Source organism: Petromyzon marinus, chromosome 3 (genome assembly GCF_048934315.1).
Source record: "Petromyzon marinus isolate PM22_M1 ecotype Great Lakes invasive population chromosome 3, UKy_Petmar_22M1.pri1.0, whole genome shotgun sequence".
NCBI classification, from domain to species: domain Eukaryota; kingdom Metazoa; phylum Chordata; class Hyperoartia; order Petromyzontiformes; family Petromyzontidae; genus Petromyzon; species Petromyzon marinus.
In genome coordinates, this window is record NC_133669.1 from 4652447 (window position 1) to 4667060 (window position 14614).

Here is a 14614-nt window from a genome sequence, read left to right on the forward strand (position 1 = left end):
CACAACAAGTACCGCGTGTGGTTAATGCAGACATGATTCCCAGCAAAAAGGTTTCTATTTGGTGTTTGAACACCTTAACACCTCCTGTTTTATTGCCAGAAAGAGTAAAACCAATTGTTATATTTTAAAAAAATGTCTGCAGGTATTCGCAAAATGTGACCTCTTTACGCGCGGCCACGAATTATTTTTTTCTCGGGTGCGTTCTACCCCTCCAGGTGTTTACAGCAAGTTTGTAATTTTTTTTTCTCTTTGCCCAGTAACCCACATGCGCTCAATTGGCACAACTGTCCTTTCATCTCTATGTACATTCACTTCTCTGATCTTTGCACGTCGATATCGCCGTGGCATTCCATGACCCACGCTATATTTTTCCAGGCCACATTTCCCATCGGGCTTCATTCCACCAGCGTGGAACCTCATTCCACACGGGTAGATTTCTGTTGAAATCTGAACTATAAACTAAACATTTTTTAAAAAATTTATTTTACCAGCTAAGGCCCACCGAGCTATGCCGCTCTTTTTCTGAAACGACCTCGCCCTCAATTGATGGCTCAACGAAGTGGCTTAATCACATGGGAAATGTATAGCAGCCAAACAATCAAAATGCATGTTTCTAAGTGTGGAGGGAAAACCTGGAGGACCTGGAGAAAAATCCATACGACCACGGGGAGAGAGAGAGAAACATGAAAACTCCAAATGCACAGCAGGAATCAGGCTCCGAATCGAACCCACGCCCTCCTGCGTACTAGGCGAGGTAGTTGACATCAATCAATAAGTACCGCGTCCGTATCTATATCTCTGTCAATAGGAAGACTGTAAACGCTTCCATGTACGCCAGGAGTGGGGAACGTCCGGCCCGCGGGCCGTATAAGGCACCGCGAAATCATTTGCTTTCTGGCCCTGCCAAGGAAACCGCAGGCGGGACTCGAAATTCAATAAATCTAGGAGCAAACCTGGAAAAGCAGTTGCGAGTAGCAACAACATCGTCAATACCAGCTCACATCATCACACGTCTCGCCAAAGAGAAGCAGTTCCAGCCATCATCACATTAGGGGTGAGTTAATTAAAATGTTTGACCAAATATAACAGGCTAATTTTTAAAATTTATAATTTTGTATGGCCCGCGAATGATGTTATAAATATCCAAATGGCCCTTGGCAGAAAAAAAGTTTCCCCACCCCTGCTGTACGCGAACGGCATTCGCTCTGACGGACGTCTACGAAGGTGAACGCGGGTCTTAAGTCTGCGTGGGGGCCCATAGCCGCGTTGCGAAAACCGAGTTCACTTCTAACGAACGCGCTTGACAATGACGGCGATACGGCCAGCCCACTCCGCAACTCACGGCTCTCCGCCGCCCGTGAACGAAGGGCACTGTTCTGCAATCAATGCGCAACGTTAAGTAACGTGCCCGGTAGCTCTGGGTAATTAAACCCACGTTGAACACGGGCAGGCTTTTTTTGTCGTCCGAAGGGTGTGCGTTGTGCCCCACGTTGTCTCCTCCTGCCGCCCACGCAACCCCGCCCCACCGATGCCTCGCGCTGCCGCTCCAGCATCGTGGGACCCAATCCGCAGCATCTGTCGCCATCGCTGCCCCGTGCTTGATATGCCTTAGACGCTAGCCGCCCACTGAAATCTCTCTCAATTGCCACCCTGGTGGGAGGGAGGCGGTGAAGGGTGGGTGGTGCGAAATCTGCTCCCTAACCCTGGCGAAGAGAGCAACAATGCCCACCGCTCCATCTGTGGAAAAAAAAGAGCTTTATAGCTCATGGGATTCCTCCAGTATAAATAATAACAACATCTGATTGTAACAGTTCAATAATCGGTAATGCGTTGGGTGATTTACCCGGTCCGCGAAAAAAAACTAAGTTGAGATAATGTTTGTGCTGCTGTTTTTACACGCCCGAAGCGGGAAGTTTTTATTGTTCGGCCGCTCCTCACTTGTCGAGGGTCGTCGGGTCGGTGGTGGTGACCGTATAATTTACAGGCGGTGCGTTAGTTATCCGCTGTTCTCGTTTCATCTGGGTCACCCCTTCCCTTCCCCTCCCCCAAAACGTTATCCCAGATTATCGAAAGTCGACTGTAATTGTTTCTTTTTAATTATCTATTATGACGCGTGTTTACCCAGGTGCCTGCCAAAAATGTTGGCAGTTGCGGGGGGGGGGGGGGTTGGGGTGGTGATGTCGATGCCGGTGTGCAATCCCAATTGAGTAATTCGCTAAAATTGTTTTCAGCATCAGGATGTTTGGCCAATACCGGTTACATTGTATGGATTATTACGACGATTATTGTTTAATCTATGGCAGGAAACTGAGCGGGAATTGAACTCGGGTCGCGGATCCGTAGCGCAGTGCGCTAACCACTACGCCACCGCTGCCCACGCACGTCAACGCCCCCGCGTACACCTATAGACTGTTGGGGTCACGCACTGTTTGCGAGCACCTAGCAAGACCGACGTGGCACGCGACCCTGGTGTGGCTAGAATAATTCCCGGGTGCCTTTGTCTCCCCGCGCGCGCACACACACACACGCGCGCAACGTGCACAGCACCATTTGGATAATGCCCTGCCGACTTGGGGAAATTCCAACGCCGCGTGGACCCGTGCGTCGTAGTGGGCACACCAACACGCACTCACAAGCATGGTGAAGTATGGTCAAATACAAAGGACAGAGATCCCCCTTACAGCCTTCAGACTGTTGGTGGAAGTGCTGTTAGCGAGCACCTATGAAGGCCGGCGCCACGCCCGCGCGCCTTTGTCTCCCCAGTGGCGATGTTTACACACCGCACCAGGTACTCAATTGAGGCCGAGTCGACCTAGGGGAGGCCCAGGACCGGTTTAGATAATCGTCACCGGTGTTGACCGTGAGCGGGAATCGAACCCGGGTCGTAGCACAGCGCGCGAACACACAATACAATGTGGATATGTATGCACCACACCACACGCAAAAGTGGGCCACTGTACCCTGGACGGATGCCAGCGACGCTGAGGTCTATTTAATGAAATGTGATCTACATGGGATCAGTTAGCCGTGCGTGAAATTAATTGTCAACGGACTGCAATGACCCTGCAGGAGCGTCCGAACCTCTGACGTGCCAACAGATGGGCTCCCGGATTTCCGGATTTGTGATATGGCACGCGCACGCCAGTGTGTGTGCGTGCCCTATCCACTGCTGGATGACGACAACCCACACCTCCCCCCCCCCTCAAGCCACTGCCACCTCTCACCCACCCTGCGAAAGAACAATCCAGCCAACACCTGCCACACGAGCTAACGGTGTGCATGTGTTTGCATATATAAAGTATATGCATGATAATACCACTAATAATAATAATAATGTTTAGTTTTACATAGCGTCGTGTTCGTGCAAAACCGCATCACACAATCGCCGTGGATCTGCAGCCACGAGGTGGAAGGCAACAGCAGCCAGACGGGTGAGCTGGCATGAGCAACAATTGCCCAAGCTCTGCAGTCCTCGACATGAATAATGTTTTCAACCAATTAATGCAAGTATATATACACAGGTCGGAGGAAAACTGGAGCAGTCGGAGAGAACTCGGGCGTGCGAGGGGGCAATACTCTATCCCATACGGGAGGTACCGATGATACGAGTCCACACTTTGCCGTACCACCCCTTTCCCCTTCGCCTGGCGAGCCAATGGTGTATGGGCACCTCGGAAGAAACAAAGAAAAACCACGTGTTGATCCACCAAACCCCGCCTCCACAGTGCCGCCGGGTTACAGACGCGCGCCGCCGATCGTCGTCGTCGTCATCATCAGCCATGATTTATCCGCTGCTGGATTAAGCCCCCCCCCCCCCCACTTGTAGCCATCTCTCACGCTGCCGACGAGCGCCGTGTGGCGCTCGCTACGCAGCTCGCGAGCAACGACACGGGGACAAGTGCTGACGAGCAGCTCGCAACAATCAGTCGCCCCCCCCCCCCCCCCACACACACAAACACTCCGCGCCTGCGACGATTGCACAGCTGGGATCGACAACACCGCCACATCCGTCACGCGCTGGTCCCCCCATCTCATCCCCCGCCACCCACCCCCCACTCCGCCTTCCAGCGCCCGTCGCCCCTCGACGTCTTCCTTCTCTTTGGACCGAGGAATGAGCCGCGGGGGGGCACGTGCCCCCCCCCCCCCGTGTGATCGCGATTCGTCGGCGTGGTGGGTCGGCGGTGTTTGCTGCGAGGACTTTCCGCGGCCGCGCTGCATGCGGGCTCCACCCGACCCGTGTTTGGTCTCCTCGAAAACGACGTCCGACGTTTCGGACCCTCGTGCCGCTACCGTGGAGCTGCTTCTTCGGGGGGGGGGGAGGGGGAATTCGATGGGCGTGGGAGAATGCGTTCGGCCCCCGGCTCGAGGAAAGAAGCTCCCGGCGCGTGTGTACGAAACGTCGGACATCATCGCGGAACGAAGGCGCGCGGCCTTGTTAGCCTGGTGGCAGAAACGGCCGCAAGAGTTTTTTTTCTTTTCTTCCAAGACTCTGTAAAAATGTATATATATGTTTTGCTAACCTTGTTCACGGGTGGCGGAAGAGCATCATCGGTGGAACCGGGTGGCCAAGTCGAGATGGAACGTTGCGGACTCGCGTCCCCAAACCTTTGCACCTCCCTGGACACGCTGTCGCCTCCGGGGATAACGTTCGGGCGGCGTGACTTTTGGAGTAACCTCTCCCGTGACCACGTATTGGTGGTGGTGGTGGGTGAGTGGGTGGGTGGGTGCGATTGGCACAACGTGCCATGTGCCTGGTGGCCCGAGTCAGATCGATTCCCGGCCACGGCGGCGAGTGACACCCGAAGCTGTCCTGGGTCACCGCCCTGCACCAACACGCAATGACCCGAGCGGCGAAGGATGCTCAACAAGCCCCAGGACTGACGCAGCTTGGGGAGGGCCTTCATCGAGCAGCAGATTGGAAATGGGATGTAAGCTATTATGTTATGTTGCGCTTGTGCATGTGCGTGCGCTACGTGAGTGTGTGTGTAGGTGTTTGAGCGGGGAGCGGTCGCGTGGCGGTTAGCGCGCTGGGGAAATCCGAGTTCGAATTCCGCTCACGGCCATCACCAGTGATGGATGATCTGGACCCGTCATGCGGTTTGTAAACATCGCCACTGGGGGAGACAAAGGCGGTCGGGCGCGGTGCTGGCCACCCACCCCCTCGTGTGCGGTTCCGTCCTTCATAGGTGCTACTCGCTAAGAAAACTTGCCCCGACAGTCTGCTAAGGCTACACGGGGGATCTTTGTCTGTGTATAGGAATAGCTCCTCCATCTGATTAAGCCCCGTCGCCAGCTCCAATATCGTCACCATGCAGGCTGCACAACATCGTTTAATCTGATCGTTTAGTTCTTTGTCTCTCTCTTTCCCACTGGAGTTCATGACAATTTAGCTTCAAACAATATTCCAGTGTGATTGCATAATCAATATAAACGGAGAGGGTGGTGGGGGGGGGGGAGGCATTTGCCCCATCACTAAAACGAGGGCACACGGCGTAGATGCGTGTATACCGGATGAAGGCCTCCCCCCCCCCATGCTGTAGATGTCCTTATGACCATACTTCACCACTCTGATCGGTACGGGTCGATGACGGCAAAGGAGCATAGCCGAGCAGCACAGCCGTTGGTGCTGCTTCACTGCTCTCCGCTGCCCCGCCATGCACAGCGCCGGAGCAGCCTACGGCAAGCCTGTTCGTGCGTACGCGATCGATGCGTCCAGGCACTAGCCAGGCCTCGAACCCCTGCTTAGCTTCCGAGATGGGCAGCGAGATCGGGGCCGCATTGCGGGCGATTTGGTCGCTGCCCCGACTGTCATCGTTACCGGTAACGCGAGTGGCAGTGGCGTCGCGCTGTCAGTCACACGAGCAGGCTAAGTTGTACTGGTAGGTACCTCCTGGTTACACCACCAGCCCACAGCGGATTATTGTGTCCGTCCGTCGTGCATCCAAAAATGGGAGGGGTGGGGCTGGGTGGAGAGGGTGGAGAGGGGAGGGTGGGGAGGGGAGGGTGGGGCTTGGTGGGGAGGGTGGGGCTGGGTGGGGAGGGGCTAGGTGGGGAGGGTGGGGAGGGGCTGGGTGGGGAGGGGCTGGTCACCCCGTGGTGCCCTTATAAAACTCAACGTTTAACCTACTCATGCCGGCTTGTGCCCGCCCTCACGGTCGGGGATATTTGCGGAATACACCACGTGGTGCCGCCATTGGTCCTGGCCATTGACCGAGCAACCCAACGTTCCTACCTGCTCCCTCCGCAGGAATGTGTTATCGACAGATATACGAGTTGTGCGTGCTGGAGGAGGTTCGTGAAGGACGCTGCTACTGGGCAGTTGGGAGGTAGCCGCCCTCCGGCAACAACGGGGGGCAGAGGAGCGACGCTCACAACAACGAGCGGAGCACCAGGCGGCTAATTGTGCAGCATAGTTAGCACAATAGCGGGCACAACTGCCGCGTCTGCCAGTCATCTCAGTCGGTCAACCCATGGCACCTGGGTATCTGTCCAGTGACCTCCTGCCAGCAGCGAGCCTTCGACACTTCACGTGGCCTCGAACTGCACCTGACCCGGCACAGACGCCGCGGTGACACCACCGCCACTCAGGTGGCGAATGGCGGCCTGTGTTGTTGTTTGTTGTTGTTGCTGTGCGTGCCGTGATGTGCGTGATGCGCGCGTGCACCGGACTGTCACGCGCTCCGGCTCCGACTGTTGCCGTGCGAGCCTCACGGGAGGGACCTCGTCCTCGGACAGCGAGACGGTGATGTCGAGGAGGTGCTTGAGGATGGGCTCGTCGTGCTCCTGTGGAATGGGGGGGGGGGGAGGTGAAGCAGGGAGTCACCACCTCGCGCGAGTCAACGCAGTGCCCGTTGCTCGAGGCCGTGAGTGCACCGTGGAAGGACACGTGTGCTCACTTGACGGGCCCTGAGCTGATGGTAGTGGGAACAGATTGTGAGTTTAAAACACATAGGTTGGAATTACTGGCGAAACGTCGTACTCGAGATTGGAAATGCTGCGGATTTGCTCTCCAACACACCGGTGTGCTGTACTAGTAACGCATTGGCACGTTCTGTTTACGTGACAAACCTTACTAATTGGCTGTGTCGGGTGGTGGCGGTTTTAACGACACATTTATATTTTTACGCGATCTAACCCCAAAGAGCCTGTATTATGGAACAAATTATGTTGGTGATGCTGCTGCACAAATAACAACAACAACGACACTCAACGCATTCGTCAGTAACACTGCGGTCTTAGAAATAAAACGTATATAAATCGGATACATTTTGGACAATCGCCATTCTTCACAGCGCAGAGAGAGAGAGGCTACCTCCCTGGCCTCCCCACGTGCTGCGACGAAGGACTATGGCCCGTGGGACGTCGCCCAATAGAAAACTTTTGTTGTTGTTGCTGTTGTTCTATTTAAGACCACGGCGTTGTCAACAGCAGTCGACTGAAAACTTGACCGCTTTAAATCGAGCAGACTGAGCAAGGCAGCGGAGCGAAATCAGCAGACCAAGACTCGACTAAAACTCCACGCCCCCCCCCCCCCCTATCGCCAACACTCTAACAAGACTACGGCTACAAAATATACAACTCAAAAGAGCACAGTTACACCGCAGCCTTCGCCAGATACAGGCAGCGGGTACAGCCCGTGGGGTTACCGGCTATCGCAGAGGCAGGCTGCCGCTGTGGCTATTGCTGCTGTTGTTGCTGCTACTGCTGTTGGGACTGCTAATGTTGCTAAGGCAAAGGACCCGAGCGCCCAAGGGAACAATCTCGATGGGTGAGACGAGAGAGAGAGAGACGTGAGCTCCACAAAGGAAATTGCGCGATCGATAAAGCGTGCGTGCGTGCTTGCATGCTGTCTCGCGACGAGGCGGGGGATCTTTTGCTACCCTTTGTTCGTGCCGTTTAAATGTTTAAATGTTTGCTTGACGGGAGCTCGCACTGTGAAATCTGGCACACAGCGTCTCTCTCTCTTGCCCTTTTGAAGAAAAACAACTTAAAACAGTTATCAGGAAATAATAACAATGGAATGACATTCCTCCACCTCCCTCCCTTCCCTAAGCCCTGTTGCTGCCGCTATTGATGTGGGAAATGTTCAGGGTTTTTTCTTCATCTATATCCTGTTCGTGGAGATTAATCTTCAAAGTTAACCGAGCTCATGTATAATGCACGAGGAGGCCACGTGTGTGTGTGTGAGCATATGTAATTATGGACGTGTAGATGAAACGATGTAAATCTGAAGCAAACGTACAATGGGATGAAAGTGATGCTCTGAGGGTAACGCCGAGGAAATTCGCTGGGAGGTGTGAAAATGGGATTGTTGAATTGAGTGAACACAGACAAAGATCCACGGTATAGCGCACACAGACTGTTGGGGCAAGTGCTGTTAGCAAGCACCTATGAAGGCCGGCACGGCACACAACGAGGTGGGTGGCCAGCGTCACGCCCGACCGCCCTTGTCTCCCGAGTGGCGAGCTTTACACACCACACCAGGTACTCATTTGAGGCTGAGTCGACCCAGGGGAGCCCCAGCACCGGTTCAGATAATCGTCACTGTTGTTGCCCGTGAGCGGCAATTGAAGCCGGGTGACCGGATTCGTAGCGCAGCGCGCTAACCGCTACACGACCGCTCCCCATAACCCGAACACGCACACACTCAACACACACACACACACAAAGACAATGAAATGAAACACAGACATCAACACATGCACGAGCACGCACGTACACACACACACACAATGGGGCAGGCTTAGGAGGAGAAAAAAAAACCCACGGTCAATTAAAAACATCGTAAAGTCTTGATTTTCTCCATTAAGTTAATCGAATGAGCCCCGCCGCAATCTCAGTAACCGCCTCGGCCCTACGAACTCGGTGGAGTTCGCACCGCGAGCGACGCACACACGCAGGAGCGGGGCCCAAAGCGAACCCCCCCCCCCCCCCACCGCTCGTTTTAAATTTTTGCCCGGGGTTGCTTTGGAGGGATAGAGTTGGTGGATCACGCGGAGACTGTCGCGAGGGTGCCACTTCCCAAGCGTGGTGCTGCCATGTGTTGATGATCTAAAATAAATAACACCCCGAAACTTTGGCGGCCCGGATCGCTCTTGCTTTTTACAGGAGCTCACAGGAGGGATCTCTCCATCACCTGCCCTCAGGGTCACCGGCATCGAGGGATGGGTGGCCACCCAGCGCGGGGCCAGCGTTCGTGCCGTTGACAAATTCGGTGCCGCCAATGTATTCGTCGAAGGAGCTTTCTGTGCGCGAGTCTGCGTTAAATGTCGTCGACGGTGGCGTACGTTCATGGGCGACAAATCATCATCGCTGACCAACGGCCGCTGGCCCATCAGAGGCCAAAGCGTGAGCGGGCTGGGACGAGGTCGAGCCTAACGAGGTTGAGCCTAACGAGGTGACTCAATGGAGACGCGGGCCCAGGGTAATTTGATAGCGCAATCGGAGACGGACGGCGCAGCGAGAAGGTTGACAACACACGCGAGAATTGACGGCTCGTGTTCAAATCCACCGCGTGCATTAACGAGACCGTGTTCACCGATTGTGCTTGGTCATATTGGAGGTTTGGGGGGAGAAGGGGGGGGCGTCGAGGCAATTGCACGCCCCTCAAACCAACATTTTATAACGCGGAAAGTCAGACTTTGCGTTTGACCGCTTTAGTCACCTCGACTCGAAGAGACGACAATGAAATGAATCTCCACAGACCAGGTAAGATTTGACGAATATATCGCACGAGGCGTTGACTCGAGCTGGAATGTGACGGGAGTACAAAACACCCTCGCAAAGTGAACACTGACCCTCGCGCTTTCCTCTCCCGAGCAGGAGTCGGAGTTTTCATTGTTTTGACTTAAAAGGGCGATTTCTCACCGACTCTTCTCCAATGCACCGACATTTCAAGAACGCCCCCCCCCTCCCACTCAACACCCCCCCACCCAACACCCCCCCACCGTCCTCCCCGCGTTTGATTTTTCGCACGTTCCACACGCTAATTAATTCCCCTTCTTTATTTACCCGCGTCTGTTATCCTTGCCAATTAAATGCTCTATTTAAAAATGTGTGCCCCCTGTTGTTACTCGCTGGTTACAGTTCGCTACGATTTTGCTCAAGTTAATTAATGTGGGGGAGAGAGGGAGGAGGAGAGAGATTACAGGCCATTCGCCTCTGTTATTGGTGGAAAATTCCACGTTCCCATGACAGGGACCAGTTCGATCTGGAATTGGTTTTCGGGCTGTACCCGCGCGTTGTTCGGCACGATGTCCGACGTTTCGCTCCACGTGCTTCTTAATCTTCAGCTGAGGAAACTCCCAGCATGTGCAGCGAAATGTCTACCATTATTACAATATTTACTTATGATCACGACGATGCTTGTTTGCTCAGGAAGGCATCACCGTATCATTCCAGCGGGCCCCTCTCTCCACCTTTTAGGCCCCTCCCCCCATATACGGCCCAGTGACGTCGGGACGGGTTCTCGCGATTTTTGGACCCCCGGAATTGCGTGACGAGCTGGGAGGAAGAAAACAACAACAACTGTGGATATCCTGAGGTTGTTGCGGCTGTTACCTGAACTGCGTACGCGAGAAGGTCCGAGTTTCTCAGGATCGTGAGCCAGAAGTCGGGGATTCCCAAGACGTCTTCCCTCTGCTCTTCATGGCTCTCCTTGTTGGCCTCCTTCTCCTCCTCCTCCTCCCCCTCCCCTCCCTGGGTAGCCTCCTGTTGGGGTGCGGGAGCGGTGGCGGAGGTTTAGTGGTGGTCGGTTGTGGTGGTGATTGTTAGACGCGCGCTTATTAAGGCACGCACACATTCATCGACTCGTGAATTAAAATTGATTCGCATGATCACGGCACGTGCACACAATTTTGTGTGTGTTCGTGCGTAAACACTGGAGGTATTTACACATGCATGCAATTAATGCGGTCATCGATTACATGCATTTATACGCATATAGCAACATAGACAAATCATTAATTCGTTCATTAAAATCTATTATTATCTCTACACAGAGTCATGTGGGTAAGATTCAATCTATTTACAATTCGTTATAACTATACACACGTTTTGAGCCGTAGGCCAATGAACTGAACGAGGCAGAGGAGCACAGATCGAGATGAGGGACAGCACGGTGGAGAGTTGAACTGGGTCAGAGTGAGGAAGGAGGCTCAGGAGTCAGAGAACGGCACCGCCAACCACTGAGAACCGGGATTTGAGACTCCAGAGCAGCGACGCGTGACTACTCCGGGCTCTCAAGCTCAGCGTACCGATGGCCTTCAGTTAACCGACGACTGCACGATAAACAAATGTTGTACGATTCGGGCCGCATCACGAGGGGTCCATCGAGATACCTCAACATTCGCTGGCTAACGTGATCTTCTAGGACTAAGTTGAGTGGCGATAAGTGGTGGGTGGGGCTAAGTGGTGGGCGAGGCTAAGTGGTGGGTGGGGCTAAATCGTGGGTGGGGCTAAATAGTGGGTGGGGCTAAGTGGTGGGCGGGGCTAAGTTGCGGGTGGGGCTAAGTGCTGGGTGCAGTTAAGTGGTGGATGGAGTTAAATGGTGGGTGGGGGTTAAGTGGTGAGTGGGGATAAGTGGTGGGGGGAGCTAAGTGATGGGTGGGGGTTAAGTGGTGGGTGGGGCTAAGTGGTGGGTGGGGATAAGTGGTGGGTGGGGGTAAATTAGTGGGTAGGGGCCAAGTGATGGGTTGGGCTAAGTGGTGGGTGGGGCTAAGTGGTGGGTGGAGCTAAGTGTTGTGTGGGGGATAATTGATGGGTGAGGGCCAAGGGATGGGTTAGGCTAAGTGGTGGGTGGGCTCTCTCACCTGAAGACGATTGCTCGTGTTGCCATCGAAACGTCGTGATCTATTATCATTGTTTATTCACGTCACTTGACCAAAAGACCCAAGAGTATGACTTCCTGCAGTCACGAAAGCTTTAAATCAAGATGGTGGGTGGGGATAAGTAGTGGGTGGGGCTAAATGGTGGGTGGGGGCTAAGTAGTGCGTGGGGTTGGTGGGTGGAGGCTAAGTGGTGGGTGGGGGCTAAGTGGTGGGTGGGGCTAAGTGGTGGGTGGAGCTCGGTGATGGATGAGGCTCGTTTTGTGGAGGGCAGGCACGGGGAGGGAGTTTCACAGTAGTGGAGGGCAAATGGGACATTTTGTCCGGCGTCAAAACTCCAGAGGTCCCCACGGGGATAGTCCCCTCCGCCCCCGTCACACATGTTATTACATAAACTGGGTCAAAACACATAAGCACTGCTACTTTTATGCATTACTGTTGTATGAGGGCGTTCTAATTTCCCCCTCCAATTTCCCCATCCGACACAGATTAACCCTGCCATATCGCACTCGTGCAGCACACGAGGGGGTGGGGATTGTGTGTGTGTGCCTGCATGTGTGTATGTCTGTGTGTATGTGACTGTGTGTGTGTCTTGTGTAGCGGTTAGCGCGTTACACTACGAACCCGGCGACCCGAGTTCGATTCCCGCTGATGACCAATAACAGTAGCGAATATTTGAACCGGTCCTGGGCCTCCATTAGATAGGCTCAGCCTCAAATGAGTACCTGGTGCGGTGCATAAACATCGCCACTGGGGAGACAAAGGCGACCGGGCGTGGTGCTGGCCACCCACCCGCTGGTGTGCCGTGCCAGCCTTTATACGTGCTCGCTAACAGCACTTGCACCAACAGTCTGTTGAGGCTATACGTGGGATCTTTGTCTTTGTGTGTCAGTACGTATATATGTGTGAATGCGTCTGCGTGCTTATCTTTGTCAGAGGCAGGTGGAGATGGGGCGGCTGGGGGTTTCCCTGCTCTGCTACCCATGCGGCAAATATATTTTTAATCGGGCCCTGTAGACGAGGCAACGCGACTCCTGACCAACCAATCATGTTATAGGACATGGGAAAGAGGGCAGAAATAAAACCACATCTGTGTGCAGGAATCTCCGCCTGTATTTGTCGAATGCGGCCCGTGCGCGCGCAGTCTTCTCGCTCTATGGACGTTCCCCCCTTTTAGTTGTTGTTGTTGTTGTAATCGCGAGGCCAGCAACACAGTTAGGCGCATGAGTGATTACGCAATTACAATTAGCTGCCCCCGCCGACTCTCGCCTAGAACGAGTGTTCCTGCCGACGTCCCGTGGGTAACGATCGTCGGTCTCCGTTCAACCTGGACGTGGGCCGAGGGAGGGGGGTGGGGGGGGTGGCATCGCCGCCGGCCTGGGCTCAAAGGATGGGGGCGAGCGGGGGGGGGCTGCGGGTGGAGATCGCCAATTAACATTCACAGCGGCCAAGAGCGGGCGGTATTGATGGGAATGTCATTGGGACAACAGGGACGGAGGAGAGGGAGGAGGAGGGAGGGAGGGAGATAAGGAGGGAATGAGGCATGGCGAGAGGGAATGAGACAGTGGAATGAGGAGGAGAAGTGTGGGGTGATAAGGAGGGAATGAGGGATGGCGAGAGGGAATGAGACATAAAGAATGAAGAGGGGTAGTGTGGGGTGATAAGGAGGGAATGGGGCATGGCGAGAGGGAATGAGACATAAAGAATGAAGAGGGGTAGTGTGGGGTGATAAGGAGGGAATGAGGGATGGCGAGAGGGAATGAGACATAAAGAATGAAGAGGGGTAGTGTGGGGTGATAAGGAGGGAATGAGGGATGACGAGAGGTAATGAGAGTTTGAGAAGGAGAGGGGCTGCAGGGAGGGTGTGAGGCGTGAGAGGGAGATTCCGAGAAAATGAGGGAGGGCGGTGGAGAGAGGAGGAGGAGGAGGGAGGGGGAAGAGAGGGAAGGACATTTTAAAAGACGAAGTAAAATGGAGATAACGGGAATGAGAGAGAGAGAGACGGAGAGAGGCCGGGAGTGATGAGAAGAGGATGACGAATGCGAGAGGGAGAGGAGGCGAGTAAAATAAAGAGTGCACATTAATTATTGACTGAAAGCTTTCGTGACTGCAGGAATTCATATTATTTGGGTCTTTCGGTAAAGTCACGTAGAGAGGTTCAAATTATGACGGTCGCTTGTGTTGTGATCGAAACGTCGTGGTTTTTTTTCCATTTTATTTTTCATTCATTTGAACCTATCTACGTGACTTTCCCGAAAGACCCAAAGAACAACGCACATTAAGATCGGGAGGCGTGTGACCAATTCACCCCCCCCGTGTGTATTAGCATGGCAGTGTCGTCGTATCTCAGAAGGTTACACAGAACTGGCCCTGGATAATGCCCGGACGGGTGGCCACCATGCATTACAACACAGGTGACTATCGGCTCCTGCGGAGCTAACGTAAGGTGGTGGGCAGCAGAGGGAACAGTGCAGACAAATCCAGCGTTCAGCCATACTTCTCTACTCTCACGTTTACGCTCCCCAGCATCACCAACCGGGCAACTGACCGAACTCGCATGACCCGCACCGCATGACCCGCACCGCATGGCCCGCACCGCATGGCCCGAGGCCTTCACCCAGCCGTGGAGAGATAAGAGGGCTGTGCGGACATGGTGGAGGGGGACGCTCCCGCATAAGACAAACCACCCTGGAGATCCCGCACCAATTTATCAACCCCAGAGGGATGACGGGTTCAGTCGACTCCCGACCATGGAATCCAACTCCTAACCTCCCCCCCCCCCTCCCGAT

At 54.2% G+C, this 14614-nt stretch overlaps 1 protein-coding gene across 2 annotated transcripts in view; it reads right to left on the reverse strand.

Annotated features, from left to right (window-relative positions):
* The window catches only part of LOC116952204 (nucleosome assembly protein 1-like 1), a 75872-nt gene that overhangs the window by 17793 nt on the left and 43465 nt on the right, over positions 1–14614 (reverse strand). For both annotated transcript variants that reach the window (XM_032971352.2, XM_076072924.1), the window contains 2 exons: positions 10561–10710; positions 6712–6783 (listed from right to left, as the gene is read on the reverse strand). In XM_032971352.2, coding sequence (XP_032827243.1) covers positions 6712–6783; positions 10561–10710 — 222 coding nt within the window. The remainder of the gene's footprint in view (positions 1–6711; positions 6784–10560; positions 10711–14614) is intronic.